Source organism: Brassica napus, chromosome A9, assembly GCF_020379485.1.
Source record: "Brassica napus cultivar Da-Ae chromosome A9, Da-Ae, whole genome shotgun sequence".
Classification (NCBI taxonomy): Eukaryota; Viridiplantae; Streptophyta; class Magnoliopsida; order Brassicales; family Brassicaceae; genus Brassica; species Brassica napus.
Window position 1 is genome coordinate 728,978 of NC_063442.1, and position 15,682 is coordinate 744,659.

The window sequence follows — 15,682 nt, forward strand, 5'->3', positions numbered from 1 at the left end:
TTTAAATCAAGGATATTTTACCCTTTAATAAATGTCATTTTTGTGACTTTCTCCTTCTAGTGCTATTTTTGAGACATAAACTTCAAAAAGTGCTATTATTGACAATTGCCCATAAGAATATCCTTAATTGTTTTTGTATACGATCGGAAGCGTGATTAATTATTTACACTACTATTTCTTAATTTGTAGCTAAGCAGCGTTGACAAACGGAAATGATCAATTCGTAATCTATATCCAGCTTGCAGGGAATAAAATAAATGCAAGCACGTGAAACATGAAAATGGGTATTGAACCCCGATTATATTATAGATATATATATACCCCTAGCTAGCATTAGCATCATTAAAGAACTCAACAAAAGAACAAAAAGCAAGAAGAAGCAAGAAGATGAAAACAGTCAAAATACACCGATTGATTATATCTCTATTGCTCGTTGCTGCGATAACAGCATCTGGTGAGAAAGAAGCAGTACTTGATTTTCTTGGGAGGCCAGTACTGTTCGGAGAACAGTATCTCATCCGGGTCGACTATGGGAAATTTATAGATATCGTAGAAGAGGGATGGATTAACCATGCTGGAGTTCCACTATCCGCATGCCCAGAATATGTGTCCATTAATGGCGATATACCTGACTATGTTACATTTGACTCTTTATCATCATCATATTTACAAGTGTTGCGTGTATCAACAGAGATTAACATCTATTTCCCATGGCGCAAGAGACACTGTGATCTCACACTCTCAGGGTATTGGAAAGCCAAAGGTGGCCTAGTAGGCCTGTCGGGATCCGAATTTCACAATGACAGCTTCTTCACCATCGAGAAATATAACGGATCTTACAGGTTAGCTTTCAAAGGTGCTGAAATTGTTGCAAGGTTGCACGGCGCTAACACACTGATTTTGACGTCGGAGGTGCCGCCGCCCCCCATGTATTATCGTCGCTTTAACGTTTCTTTCGTCCGGTAGAATGTTCCGCCTTTTACCGGCTCCCTCATGTATCTTCTCTTTTTCTTTGCTGTCTCTTTTTTTTTTTTAATGTAATAATGTTTGTTTCATTTCAAATCAAATAAACTTTCTTTAATCTTTTTAATGTAATGTTTCAATTTAATCACTTTGTCCAATGAAACAACACACTGATCGTCAAGTTACTATTTGACGTTTATCTACGGTAAATAACTTTAGATTTTTATTTTACTTAACAGCAAAGTATATTTTATGTTTTTAAAATTTATGAATATTTAGTTATTATTAAAATGATATGTTTGCCATCCAATTATTGAACAACTGATTCAAATAATAATGAAATTATTTATAGAAATAATATTTCTAGAATAGTATTTTTAAAATACCACTAATAATTTAAATATTATTTACATATGAATGCTAAACTAATATTATTTGAAAAATTATATCTTTCTTTTTGAAATTAATTTCTAAGAATATTAATTATACTAAGTGGTTTTTCCACCCTACAAGGAGATAATTGCTACTTAATTTCTAGACTTGGCCAATAGTTATATACTATTTGAAGTCTTCGAAACATTTTTAACGTCCGGTTAATTATGGTCATTACAAATGATGAAAAAATTACATAAATGATTGTATACCTGAGTTATTTCTATCTTATGAAAATTCACACCACTTTGAACCGTTTTATGACACCATGCTAAAGATCTTATGTAACATTTTTATCATAACCTACGTAATTTATGTTTTCTGAGATTTAAATACTATATTTTCTAATGTAAAAGTATTAATGAATCATTGGTCAAACTAGTAGACTAAAGAGATTTTCATGAAGTGTTTAAAACACCTAATTTTCTTGTTTAAATTAAATAATTAGTATTCAAATGAAACAATGATAAAATATGTTTTTAATTTCTTATATCTTATACATGTCCATTTAGATAAATTGATTTAACTCTATAAATCGATAAACTCTTAAAATATGAATTGTTTATATTCATCATTATTATTAAAAATGGAACTACCTTTTTAAATCACCTTGAAAACATTTCCTATTAAAACTCTATTTATATTTTAAATTAAGTTATCTCTAAAATTTTATTTTGAACAGAATATGAATATTTAAAACTTACAGACTAATCCCATTAATTAAAATTAAAATTAATAAAATCTGAACATAGATAAATATAAAAGTAGTGATGTTATTCACATATTTTCATAATTGATATATTTTCCACCATAATCTGTGACATGTTTTCCACCATAATATGTGACAGTTGGTGCAATTTTTTTTACTAGTTATTAAGAATGATTTCTTTGGTTGTACTCCTATATAATAGGTTAAATTAGTAAAGAAATATTTCAACAACTTTTTATAGTAAATTTTTAAAATGAATAGTATAGATAAATAATTCGTAGTACTCAGCAAACGTTTTGTTTTTTGGGGGACATTGTTCAACAAACGTCAACTTCAAGTTTTCTAAAACTTCTTTCCCTTATTATTCTCATTTCTCACTCTATCTCGACGGCTTCCCAAAAAGAAACACTATCTTGCGCCGATGAAGGGCGGAGGGAGTGTATGGGGAGTGGGATCAGCTGACCCCACTATTTTTTAATTTTTTTTTTGTTTTTGTTAAAGAAAAATTATTTTAACCCCATTTAATAATAAATTTTGACCCCATAAAATTATTTTGACCCCAGTGTAAATTGATCCTGGCTCCGCCACTGAAACACGTATGTCTTCACAGAGACTCGAAACTTAGAACCTCCTGAGATCGATCCAAACTTAAGAAAGTCACTTACAAACGTCGCCCTTATAAACACATATGTATACATATATTGTTATACCTCTGCAAAACCCTCTATCACCCATACGAATATAGACAATATAGGACAAACCACTGTGCTTAACTAAGACTTCAAAGACATAAACCAGAACTTAAGTGGCATCTAAGAGTTCATTTGCTCATCCAATGAATGAGTATTTCTTGCTCTCATAAGGTCCATTGTTGCTTTTTCCAATATCTATTTCAAAGCTTTACTGCTGTATGATGATATCAACTTCCTCTGCATATCAAAAGCACCATATAAGTAAAAGACACCAAGAAAGTTTTTGTAAAATCTTTCTGAATTTCGCGAAAGAGTGGCAATTGAATATATATATATATGTTCAGCAAACTTACTTGTTCAGCAAACTCTGGACTTGTCAGATTTACAGATAGGTTTCTCATCAGTAAAAGAACCTGATATACCCAAAATAAGAAAGAAAAAAACCAAATTAGCTTTCTCTGTTTCTGATCAGGATTGCAGTTTTAGAAAAAAAAAAAAAAGAAAAAAAAAGGGGTTCTGAGTAAAGACTAATAATATGTCACTTACCGTCTCCATATTTATTGGATCCATCTGCTTCAATCTCTGGAGGTGACCTGATGTGTTGGGATCAAACACACTTCCAATAAATCTGTAGACTTGAGCAAAGTTGGGCATCACTGCATTGAAACCAGCAACAAACAACTCAGCGTAAATGTCAAAGCTGGATATTCAAAAGACGTATACTGCAACAGAATAACAAGTCTTACCTCTATGTGGCTTTTCACAACTTTGTTCTTCATTATTCGGCTCTGTCACCGTTGGTAAATTCGTCTTAACTTCCTTATTACTAGTGCTGTAACAGCGATTCTTTGGGAGAGCTGTGGCCGAGACTCCCGGTTCCTCTATTATTCATTACACCATATGGTTAAACACCAATCATAGATACAACTAACTAAAAACAAACCATGACGTCACTATACCTTGAATCACAGGCTTTGGCAGATTTGTAGATTCATGATTCAGAGAAGAAGAGCTAGACGCAGGGTACTGTGAATCAGAAGAGCTGTACAAGTAAGCAGGTTGAAGCAAGGGTGCGTTTGAAGACGGGATGGAACAAACGGCGTGTGAGGGAAGAGCAACTGCAGCATAATAAAAACCATCAGAGAGAATAATAATAATCAAAGAATAGACACAAGGAGATGAGAAGAAGATGAAAAAGCTACCATTTTTAGAAGCCTTCTGAGGATAAGGATGCCTAGCTTTCCTCTTTGGTCGAGGAGGTGGGAGGTGTTCGTTAGTACCGCTCTTCTGAACTTTGAGAAAATACTTCTGCGCGTGGCTACGTATCTGCCAAAACAACCCCAATTACGCCAAACATCAACATATGATTCTCTTTCTTCCAAAAAAGAGACTCTTTTTAACAGAGAAGAAATGAGACAGAACAAAACTCATTACTCAAACATGAACATAACATCTATATGACCCTCTTTGCTTCAAAATGAGAACATGTCATAGAATAATACAGTGAAGACATTACTCCAACATGTGAGAGAATCTTCAATTACCTGAACCACTGTCTTTGATCCAACAAACGCTTCGATTTTCTTCCAATCTCGATCGAATCTGTAACGTCAAGAGCTAACTTAGAACATCAAATCACGAAAGCTTCTAAAGCTAAAACCAGAATAGATTCCGATACGTACAAGTGGAGAGCTTCTAGAAACTTATCGTGCTCCTGCTCCGTCCAGTTCTCTCTCGACTTCTTGATCGTGTACGGCTTCCGAATCTTCGTCGCTGAATCCTCCGAAAACGACGCCGCATCTCTCCTTCCGGTCACCGGTGTCGTCGCGATCGGAGTCAGACCAAACCCCTCGGAGGAGTCCGACGCCATCGAATCGAAACTCACACTCACCGGATCCAAAAATGGAGCTGGTCTAGCGTTTAGCGACACCATCGCGATTCGCTTTTGGGATCAGAATTCGATTTCAGCTTTTGCGTTTCGTTAATTCTTCTTCTATCAGTGAAATGAGTTTTAAAAAAACGTATTTAGGTAGGACACGTGTATGGATCTGGTAGATGCCAGTGTGACGCCGTTAAAGAAGTGCTTGTCACTTTCATATCAACGGCTTAAAAGGTGTTAGCGTGTAGACCTTTCTCGACAACGGAGACACTCACGTTTGGGGCCGTTAAATTCTTCTAGCATTATCACGACTTGTCCATTCATCATATTATGATACATGAGAATAGGCTTTCTTTTCTTTATTTACACACATTCATATTAGTTTAATTTTTAATTTAATTTTAAAAAATATTTATAGACAAAATTTCGTAAAAAATATATAAAAATTCATTTCTTATATTTTATTTCATAAAACAAAAATACATTTTAACCATCAAAATAACAAAATTTTACATTTTAAACTTTCAAATTAATACATAATATTTAAAAGCTAAATACGTGATTGTAGCGTCAAAAGTATTATTTACAATGTTCATTTGTCAGTAAAAATATGTTACAAGGTAAATAATTGTTTTTTAAATGATCAATAAATAAATACGATGAAATAAAACTCATGAAATAATATGGTTTTGCAAAATATTCAAACCATTGCAACTCAGAAACTAGCATCTTTAAAGAAACTTGACATACAAGTTAACTTCAAGCATATAAAACCATCTATTGTAACGCATTTCAGGTCGATGTAAACTAATCACAGGCTTTGTTCATCATTAACAAAAGCAGAACAATCTTCTGTTAGTCTTTGGAAAGATGCAACAAAAACAAAGATAGAGAACAAAGTATCGAAACTTCAAAATAATTAGCTCAGTCTATCTATCCTCTCTACTCTAAAACTGATAGACAATGCTGCAACTTATAGCCACGAGGTACACTCCCCATAAGCTGACCCGATTCGGCAATCCCATTGATCCCTTCTTCACTCCTATCCAACGCAATCATCCTACACCAAATCTCCTTCCTCACACCACCAACAACACCATACTCCCTCCACAAAAACGCCAACTTCCCATAGTACTCCGCCATTGCAACAGACCGAACCTTCTTCATATCATCCAAACCGTTCACCACTCTCCACACCTTCAGCTCAGTGTCATACCACATCAACCCGAACCTAGCGTAGTAAACATAGAGCACATTGTCGATCACACACACGCCCGTCTCCCACCACTTATCTTTCGGCAACACGAAGCTCGTACAAGTACCATCTCTACTAGGATCGTAGCAAACAACGATGGCTCCAAGGGACAGTAACGCACAAACCTTCCTGTCTAACGACACGTCAGCAGTCGCATGAAACAACCTTTCTGGGTTAGGTCTCGGCGCTGTCTCCCAAGTTTGCGTCTTTAGGTCGAACGATTCAGCTTGATGACTCTCACCGTTCACATAGCCTCCCACCACGTATATCTTGCTCCCCACCAACCCCACGCTCTTGACGAAGTGGTCCGCGTTCATGCTTTGTCCTTGTCGAAACTGGCTGGTTCGAGAGTCAAAGATCCATAAGGCCGACGAGGGGATGAGTGATCCGGAGATAAAGAAAAGATCTGGACCGTAAGAGACGACGGAAGGCGGCATGATCTCTTCGTGGTCAGGAAACACGAGGTTGACGGAGATGAACTGATTCTCATGACTCGGGTTAGTACTCTCAGCCCTGCGGAGAGTGAACCAATGTGGCGTGCGGACGCCGTTGGTTTTGTCAGTGTGCATGAAGCTGATGTAGAGCGAGTCTTTGCGGAGGAGAGAGCGAATCCTGTGGATCTCCGGCGAGCGAACAAGAGAGCGTAGGTTCTTGGAGAAGCAAGCGAGGATCGGGTATAGTCGTTTCGGCACGCGCGCTAAGATTTGCCATGCGATGTCCTTAGGCAGTGATGAAAACGCCATTGCTTTCTTGAGCGGTGGTGACTCGTCTCGGCGAATGAAAGACTTCAAAGATAGTTTGTTAACACACTACTCTGTCAGCACGACTCTTATCTTTTATATACACGACAAATTAGAAGTTCGTTAAATCCGTTATTTTTTTTCCTTATATATTTTATTTTTTGGTCGACGTAATATTTGCTGACAAACTTCAAAATCAATTATGCTTAAAATACACAACAATGGCTCTTACAAACTCAACATCTTTTCATTTTAACCATGAATCAAAAGGCTGAATATACATGGAACAATGAGCACTAGATCATCAATTTTGTTACGTACATTTTCTTTGTAAGACCTAGGGCCAAAGTGAAAATGTCTGGATTGCATTGCATGCCACACTTTAAAGCTTTAAGAGACATTGAATGACATCTTTAGCATCACAGCCCCATTAATTGTAGAGTACTAGAGTTTCAATGATAATGTTTAGCCATTTTTGACATCCCTTCTTCTCTCGAACCTCTTTGCCTCTCTACCAGAACGCTTCTTCTTCTTCTTCTTCTAAGGGAACTGCAAGCTTATCAGAAAATGCGTACCAGGTTTTATCTTATCTAGAACGAGATCATCATTGTGTTTATTTATATTTGGCTAAGAAGAGTTTGAATGGAAAGATAAGATTCTCATACAGACCTGGAAAAGTTAGCGATTGGGTTTTCCAAAAAAGTGTTCGATCTGCAGACACCCTTGAGAGGAGGTACCACTTGTTTTAGTTCCAATCTTGAATCTCTTACCACTTCCTGAGCTTGCATTGGGGTTCTATGCAACGACATTAGCCAAGGTTCCAAGTTTAACAGAGAGGCTCAGAAATTGTGGAATTGACTTTTTAAGTGTAGTGAGAAATGTAAGCTAAAGAACACACAAGTAAGAATGAGAGTAGTGCCATTAAGTTTTGGATATGAAGAAGCAAGAACTCACAGAAAATTGGGGTTTAGATCTCAACACTTTGATTCTTCCACCTTTCCCATCAGGCCCAACAGAGATCAAATCATCCTTGCCTGAGACAGAACCTCCTAGTGAATGAAGGGATTTGTTTCTATCTCCTTGTTTGCTCCATCTTCTGAGATTTTGATTTTCTACACTTGACAACCAACTGCCTCCAGCACCTGCATTGAGTTTTGAACAATCTTCAAATCTTAAAGTTCAATCAGAACCTGAAATGATGATGTACAACAAAAATTACCATTGTTGCACGGTGAGTCTGATGGCGTTGAGCCTTCTCTGATGTTGAACTTTATGTCCTTGATCACCGGATCATCACGTCTCTCCTGAACATTACTATCCTCACCCTTCTCATCTTTCATAGTAGAATCTGAATGTCTGATGCCAGAAAAGGTGGCTTCGTGAACATCATCATCTACCACTATAACCGACTCCCGTTTGCCAAAAAAGGAGTCTTCTCTTCCACTAAAGCATGATCCATGATTGGTGAAGCCATCATTCTTCTCCAACTTACCAAGTGGTTTAGAGATTCTATCCAAGCTTTCAGTTGCAGGCTTGGAAGCTTTTATTATATCCCTTATTGCTCTGTTCCCACTCTCTTCAGTTATCATCTCAAGTTCCCTCACTCGCTTCTGGCCATTAAACAAGGACAACATGAGCTGGATAAAAGAAACAAGATAAGATCGAGAATGTATGAACAGTGAGACTAACCTTTAGTTTATCCATCTTTTCCAAAGCTTTTTCAAGTTTCTCAGAAGATCGAGCTTCGCCTCTGCCCAGCTGATTGCATTTGGCTAGCAACTCCTTGTAACTCCTGTCAAATATACACACAAGAAGGCTTGGTATAAAAGACTTAAGAGGAAAGAAACGGAATTTACAATCTCCCTGCAGTTTCGTCTTTTCAGTTTAACAAGGTGTTGTAGACAAGTGACCAAACTATTTTACTATGCAGGACAAATGTTGTAGTAAGTTGAATCACCATCTTCATAGGTCACTAAAAGGTCAAACTATTTTTTAAACCGTATTACATGACTAATGGGATAATTAATCGAGTCCACTAAGTACATGACAAAAAAAATGAGAGAAGGAAAGCTATAACAAAATATGTGCTATGAACATACCTGTTTCGGATAACCAAGGACTTGACAAGTGTGTCTATTGTATCCTTTGTCTTTGCGTTATTTCCCAACAACGCTAGCTTCAGTACATCATCTTCCTCCAAGCTTATATCCGAAACTCTGGATGAAAAACAATATATAGACTCTCAGAAAAATTGATAGTTTAGTATTGAAAAACGTAAGTAGAGCAAAATATCAAATATTGATCCCACAGTTTAAGCGATGCGAGCTCCTTGGCAAGAGCCATAGTTCTGTCTTGTAGCTGAGTGCACTTAGAAGTAAGCTGAACACATTCCTGTAACCAAACAAAACACAACAATAACAAACTCAACACTAGTCACTACTCCAAATGCAAAAATCATCTATTGAGTTTGGTCATTATATACCTCTGATTTTAGTTTAAGTAAGCGTTGGTTCGTTGATACTTCTTGCATAGCCTCCACCCTTTTTACTTTGTCCTCCTTCAGTTTCTCCTTACATTGATGCAACTAAGAGGAAAACACCAACAAAAATATGTTGCTCTATCTTCTTAATGATTCTAAATAATCAAATAATCTTGTATGTAAGCTGGTTCGAACCCGGCCCCTTGCATTACCTGATCGGAGACTTCAACATTCACCTTCTTCTGCTCCTCCAGAGCCGAAGTAAGATTCTGCATCTTCCCTTCGAGCCGCTTCACTTCACCTCTCAGCACCACCGGATCTTCCTCGATTCCCCCAACCTTCTGAGATTCGATTTGATTCCCGGAAGATTGAAAGTAAAGGCGGAAAGGATCCTTCAGATAACACTTCTGCTTGCAGATCGGACAGTTTCGCTTGTTCGTGCTCGGGCAGTACTCGAACCACTGCTGCAAACTAGGGATTCCGAAAAATCGATTAGGAGATAAAAAATGAGAAGATGATTGATTGTGCCGCGTACTAACCATAGCTCGTGAAAGACGTGGCCGCAGGCGGAGATCGATTGAAGATTCTCAGCCGCCGGTTTGAGATCTTCGTAGCAGATTGAACAGATAGCACTCGCCGCCGCGTTTTCGCCGGCCATTTCTCCAGAAACTCGGGCCCAGTTCGTTCCGATGATAACGATTTGGGTTTTTGAATGAACACCTTCACTCGTCATTCAAAAGGAAAGAGTGAGAGAAAGAAAAAACATGGCGCGAGAGAAAAAAAGTTGAGCAACCGCCAAAAGCTTTTTTTTTATGGCTCATGACGTAAGAGTGACACATATTATCAGCCTATGTTGCTTATAAGCCCAGTAAATGTCCATAAGCCCAAATAATTATCAGTTAATACTATATGATATTAACAGTTTATACTTTAATACTAATTTCTTATTTTATTACAACTGATGACATTTTATTTATTTTACAAAAAATGATATTTGACGTTCGTACCATCATGAATCACTCTACGAAAATCCAGATTCTACTTGTACGTTACCTATCTATTACAAGTTTTTTCCATTAATCTATACAATTGTTGATGAATCATTCTTTTTATTTTGAAATCTACTTTCTAGTGTAATAAAATATAAATGGTTAAAGACTTTTTCACATTTACATGTCGGAGTGGATGGAGTGAAATTCTTCCCACTAATTGGGGGTTACCGACTTTAGCTTTACACTATCGTGTAAGCAAAAATCAATTGTAGAGGCATCAATGTGATTAAGAGATTAGTTTTTAACATAAAATTCCGTTTAGTCAACACACAATGCTTAATTTAATGTTGACTTTTTCTTGGTTTGTATCAATTTTATCTATCTTATTAAAACTCAAGTACAAAATGAGATTGTTTGGAAACATGAATAGGAAAAAAAAAGAATTTTGATTGGAAACATGGATAGCATACAAATTGATATTATTACTCTTTTAATTAACCAAAAAAATGTACGTAAATAATTTAAAAACAAACGAATCTAATAAATTCCTGCGTTCCATATACATAACTTGACTTCGATATCTCACTCCACTTGATTCTCTTCCCTATATAAAAAAGAGAGCTTCATAACAGAAATTCATATCAATTATGTTTGTCATCAACGTGCTGTTTCAAATACATTTTTTTGTGTGCTTATATATGATTTGTCACTCGATCTTTATCCAGCTTATCCCTGCACAATGCTTTTATCGAAATCTGAATTTCATTTTAGAAAAACAACATTATTTGATCATGGCAGTGCAACAATAATATGCAGTGTTTGATAATGAATCCTCAAAACGCATTTTGCTTGAACAATCCTGTTTGATCAGGGAAATGGCATGTCGACCATAACTAATTAAAGATGAACAAATTTGATAGTCATTGTGCATCGTGAATTGCTCACCAAGTTTGAATTAATTGCATCAAATATATTACTTAACTACTTGACAAAATATACTCTAGATAATACAATTTTCTTTATTATCTAGCCCAAAATATTTGTTATTAAAAATATGGAATAATCGAAGTATCACAACTAATTTACCTATATTTCCCTATAATGTATTATCTTATGCGTATTATTTATAGAATATTCTCAAGTATAATAACTAATTTACCTAAATTCGCCTACAATGTAAAATCTTATGCATATTTTTTGCGTGATAGTTTCCACAAAATCTAGGTATTAAATTTGTAATTAATATACAAAATCTAGGTATGCCGAATAGGCACGCATTACCAATCTATATAAATCACCCTTCAGCTCTTACTCAGAAATTTAAGCAGAGAAAAAAAATGTCTAACAAGCAAAGCTTTGTTTTCCTCAACGAAGTGAAACCCTACAAAGACAATTGGAGGGTACACGTCAAGGTCTTTCACTCGTGGAAATCAAACACCAACTTTGGCGAATCTCTTGAGTGCATCCTCACAGATCAACAAGTAACTTTTCTATCTCTATATATATTGAAACATGTTGGTTTCTGCAATGGAATTATTTATTTACATGAGTTACTATCTAAATGACTATTGATATCACCTATTTTTTATCTAATAAATTATTTGATTATTGCAGATTTCACTAAAGCAAGGATCTGGATTGTATTTTTAGAAGGAACTCGAACTGATTTCATTCTTTCGTTTTAGCAACATTTATATTTTAGTGAAGTATTTTATTTTTCTAAGTATTCATTTTTTAGATAAACTAAAAATTACCATCCAATATTATATCAAACACAGAAATTCAAGTACCATTAAGCAAGCAATAATCAGTGACAAGCCAAAAATAAATTATAAGGCAAATGTTCAATCTTAGTTCTAACCGATGCTGTTTCGAAATTGATTTCTTTTTATTACTAACTTTATTTTAATTTGAGTACTACCAAGGCGAAAGTAGATTTCTAACCTTTTTTCTGTGATATGTTTGGAATATGTGTGTTTGATCTTCAACACACACTGACACACGGATGTACATTCTTTCTTTTCCAACATATATCTTTCTGGCTAAAAAAAGACGCAGATATTGTGAAGATTACTAATATGTTAGTTCATACCCAAAGAGTAAAAAGAAAGACTGAAATATAATTAACTAGATCAAATAACCAGCACAGTTAGTCCAATATATGATCAATGTCTATGTGAGCTTAGGCATCATCTTGGTGGAGATCTGCCCAGTTAATCCAATATGGTCTCTCTTTTGCCACTGTTAAAACATTTCTAAACAAAGCATTAGTTAGTTCAATGGAGATTTGCAATATTCCAGTAAAAATTGCAGGAAAAACATGATTAACTAACCTGCTTATCATCTATAGAGATTCGTTCTACATCGTCTAATTATCTCTCTACCTTTCTTCCTCTTTGTCTTCACTGTTTCGTATCAGTTGCTCCTGTATAAAGAACTCCAGAGCTTTATTCGTATGTTGATTCTAACTATCTCGACTCATATATGTTGGAATCTATTCGACTTCTTCGCTTAACTTTTGTTACGAGGTGAGCTTGACAGCCATTGATGATCTTGCATGTTTAATCAACACCTTCTATAGAGATTCTTTTTCATCTCTGATTTGAAATATATATCCTTCAACATAGAGATGATCTACATGATTTAGATCTAATCAATCTCAGTAGCAAAACAAAACCCCAATTTCGATGTAGAAATCTGTTGTTAGATTAATACTAAACAAACTCAAACCTTGAGATTGAAGCTATATTGACAGATGATCTTCAAATATTGCTCCAGTTTAGGCTTCTATTCATAAGCTTTGTCAATCTCTATGTCTGACGGTTCCCTGAGGAGAAGAGAAAGTTGTTGAATATTTACTCTGTTTTGATAGAAACAAATCATCTTTTTTGTTACGACAACAGTTTGTGTTTTTCCCGGAAAAAAAAAACCTAACAGAAACCTATGGCCTTACTTTTATTAAACTAAAGATTACTACGGCCCAAATTACCATTATTTTTTTTGTTTTTGGGTTTTGTATCATTGATATTACTTATTTTATGAACATTATTTATACATATATATACTCATGTTTTAAATGTATTTAGAATAAATCAAGAATAATATCTACCTTATTTATATAATTTATATTGACTATTGGTAAGAGTTCTTAACAGTGATATACTAGCCTCCCAATTCTTCATTAAAATAATAACTCAAAATATGACTAAATTGCTTAAGGTATATAACTTTGTAAACTCTTACTAAATTGTGTTTACGATTCACAACATTTTATTGATGCCTCTGTTACACAATACACTGATGAAATACAATGTTTAAACAATATACTTAATTAGTAAAACAGGAGCCATCAGATTGTAATTTTTTAAATGTTTATATCAAAAAAACAAAGACCCGCCCAGTCGGGCGGGTTATGATCTAGTTATTTTTATACAAGGGGAAATGCGTGGGTCCACGCGCTTTGCTACTGTGCCTCGTGCAGCCCACTTGTTGCATTCTTTTCTAAAGAATCCGTTCCCTACGGTTTCACGTGGCTCATGCACCTGACTGGGTCAGGATAATCTCGGCCGTCCGATGAGCGGAGCATAATAAAACTAAAGGCTCAGGTTTGACCGTCGGATGATTGACTAAAAGCTGGTGGGAGCGTTCTGTGCCGTACGATTGACTCCACAGAGGAATCAACATCACGAGGCGAGAGATAATGGTAAACGGCATAAAAGCATTTGTGAAGGTGGGACCCAATAGGTTTTTTGGACAGCTGTAGCACTTCAGCATCATCTTATCTCTGGACGCTTACTCGCCGTATGAACCGTTGATTCTTTTGAAATTGTCAACCTTTATACTCGCGGAAATCACGCGCTCTTGCCGGCTGGCACGTGTTCTACACTCTGTGACACCAGTAAAAAACATTTTGTCAAAGACACTGGTAAATTCTTCTTATTTTTCTTACTACTAGTTGTGATAATTTATTTAAAAAACGTATTTTGTAATAAATACGAAAATGGTCTCTGACTAATTATATAATAAATACGTTCGTAATATTTGAATTTATATATTTAAAGTATTGAATCAAAATTAATCATGGATGAATAAAACACATTGCGAGTAATTCCTTAAAATATATATTAGAAATGTGGAGTTCATGTACACAAGATTTGAGTGCGGGGATTATAATATCTTATCGAAATTTTAAACATTTTCAGACACACCACTTATAATTGGTGGTCTGAAATCAAAATTACATGTGCTTTGTTGTTATTGTTAAAAGGTAATGAATGTTACAACAGTATCGCATGTTTCGAGTTTGTGGCAGAGGGATCAACTACGGTGCTAAGTGACAATCACAATCTTTCTATCTACTGTATATACTTTTTCTTTATTTACACACTGATGCATGTTTTCGAAAAGTAAAGGAAATGGAAAATCTATGTTATCCATTAATGGTTTTATAATGACATCAGTTGCTGGATTGATTATTGTAATGTCGAAAAATTAATTTTTATTTATTATCTCTTACATTTTAAATTGTGTATGCCTGAACATTCTTTATACACCTAGTTTCATAATCGTAGGCGTTTAAAAGGTAATAAGATTTAACAATTTTTTTTTACTTCTTGTGCGCATCGATAAAAAGTAGGCACTACGACGAAAGTATGGTTTCCCACTAATTTTTCTCTTAAACAATGCCAAAAGCGCGTGCGAGAGAGACGCGTAGAAATGTCCAAGGAGTAGTGTGAGGTTGACAAAAGAAGGATTTGAAGATTATTCAAAGCCTTTGACAAACTATAAAAGTCAACTAAAACAGGAAACCAGAATCCACTTCTGGTTTTAGTCTCCGACACTAGTCGACAAAGAGAGGATAAGAGCATCGAGATACCCTCTCCAAGCACATACTTTCACTCTTTCTAGATTTGTAAGAAATAAATAAAAGCCAAAGAGACGATTCTTCTCTCTCTATACATAACTTTTATATACGTATTATATACTACATATACACTGATTGTGATTCCGACAGTACTCGTCTTTTAAGAGTGTGTTCATACTTCTTTGCTTTATAAACAAGATACTAATATGTCTAACCTAACTATAACCATAAAGCAAACATATTTTCTAATCAAATGTAAGAAACTGCCCAAAACTGGTTTTATAAGGACATGATTACACAAAAATGGAATTTGTTTTAGTGGACTCCGACAATTTTTAAGGATTCAAATACGTTTGCTACCAATCTAATAACAACTCATATTAGTTTGCAAACTTCTATCGTGTTCACACGATATGATCTTGTTTATTTACAGTATATGTTACTAATTTCAGGTTTAGTAATTGATTTAGTATGTTTTTTTTTGGTGTAAATGTTAAGAAATTGATTTAGGGCCTGACTGGTTCAACCGCAGCGGTTGCGGTTGCGGTTGCGGGAGTTTGCGGATGCGGGTGGTTGCGGTTTCTAGCGGTTTTAAGAGATTTGTACGATTGGTTCTGCGGTTAAAAATTGGTGCGTTTGCGGGATACTTATGACTGGTTAACTACCAAATGCAGCAG

At 35.4% G+C, this 15,682-nt stretch overlaps 3 protein-coding genes and 1 long non-coding RNA gene across 6 annotated transcripts; all 4 read right to left on the reverse strand.

The window, feature by feature from the left end:
* Positions 1-2,721: 2,721 nt before the first annotated feature.
* LOC106365548 (protein REVEILLE 5-like) lies at positions 2,722-4,796 on the reverse strand. The gene is made up of 8 exons (XM_013804973.3): positions 4,479-4,796; positions 4,341-4,398; positions 3,999-4,122; positions 3,756-3,914; positions 3,543-3,677; positions 3,343-3,452; positions 3,150-3,209; positions 2,722-3,033 (listed from the first exon to the last, which is right to left on the reverse strand). Exons 1-8 carry the CDS (start codon positions 4,727-4,729, stop codon positions 2,992-2,994), a joined length of 939 nt encoding a protein of 312 aa, XP_013660427.2. The 5' UTR covers positions 4,730-4,796; the 3' UTR covers positions 2,722-2,991.
* Positions 4,797-5,386: 590 nt separating this feature from the next.
* LOC106362538 (F-box/kelch-repeat protein At2g44700) lies at positions 5,387-6,747 on the reverse strand. Its single transcript, XM_048739164.1, has one exon. The coding sequence runs from the start codon at positions 6,671-6,673 to the stop codon at positions 5,618-5,620; it is 1,056 nt and encodes a 351-aa protein (XP_048595121.1). The 5' UTR covers positions 6,674-6,747; the 3' UTR covers positions 5,387-5,617.
* A 112-nt stretch (positions 6,748-6,859) lies between these two features.
* Positions 6,860-10,099, reverse strand: LOC111213254 (E3 ubiquitin-protein ligase TRAIP-like). Of its 2 annotated transcripts, none has more exons than XM_022714963.2 (10): positions 9,689-10,099; positions 9,362-9,620; positions 9,153-9,254; positions 8,979-9,061; positions 8,770-8,886; positions 8,360-8,462; positions 7,890-8,280; positions 7,625-7,812; positions 7,340-7,465; positions 6,860-7,226 (listed from the first exon to the last, which is right to left on the reverse strand). In XM_022714963.2, the coding sequence occupies exons 1-9, from the start codon at positions 9,880-9,882 to the stop codon at positions 7,349-7,351; spliced, it is 1,554 nt and encodes a 517-aa protein (XP_022570684.1). In that variant the 5' UTR covers positions 9,883-10,099; the 3' UTR covers positions 6,860-7,226; positions 7,340-7,348. The 2 variants fall into 2 exon arrangements, with proteins under 2 accessions (XP_022570684.1, XP_022570683.1); XM_022714962.2 differs by having other exon boundaries at positions 6,860-7,219; positions 9,689-10,098.
* Positions 10,100-10,470: 371 nt separating this feature from the next.
* LOC106363893 lies at positions 10,471-13,563 on the reverse strand. Of its 2 annotated transcripts, none has more exons than XR_007316047.1 (4): positions 12,872-13,563; positions 12,475-12,775; positions 12,283-12,396; positions 10,471-12,183 (listed from the first exon to the last, which is right to left on the reverse strand). It is a non-coding gene; the product is annotated as an uncharacterized LOC106363893 (long non-coding RNA). The 2 variants fall into 2 exon arrangements; XR_001273080.3 differs by having other exon boundaries at positions 10,477-10,873; positions 12,086-12,396.
* Positions 13,564-15,682: the final 2,119 nt, after the last annotated feature.

Coding starts and splice junctions, on each gene's coding strand:
- LOC106365548 (XM_013804973.3), bottom strand. CDS start 4,729: ATGGTGTCGCTAAACGCTAGACCAGCTCCATTTTTGGATCCGGTGAGT. Junction 4,399..4,478: donor TTTCTAGAAGCTCTCCACTT/GTACGTATCGGA, acceptor TTGACGTTACAG/ATTCGATCGAGATTGGAAGA. Junction 3,678..3,755: donor GCCAAAGCCTGTGATTCAAG/GTATAGTGACGT, acceptor AATGAATAATAG/AGGAACCGGGAGTCTCGGCC.
- LOC106362538 (XM_048739164.1), bottom strand. CDS start 6,673: ATGGCGTTTTCATCACTGCCTAAGGACATCGCATGGCAAATCTTAGCG.
- LOC111213254 (XM_022714963.2), bottom strand. CDS start 9,882: ATGACGAGTGAAGGTGTTCATTCAAAAACCCAAATCGTTATCATCGGA. Junction 9,255..9,361: donor ATGTTGAAGTCTCCGATCAG/GTAATGCAAGGG, acceptor TTTTCCTCTTAG/TTGCATCAATGTAAGGAGAA. Junction 7,813..7,889: donor AGACTCACCGTGCAACAATG/GTAATTTTTGTT, acceptor AACTCAATGCAG/GTGCTGGAGGCAGTTGGTTG.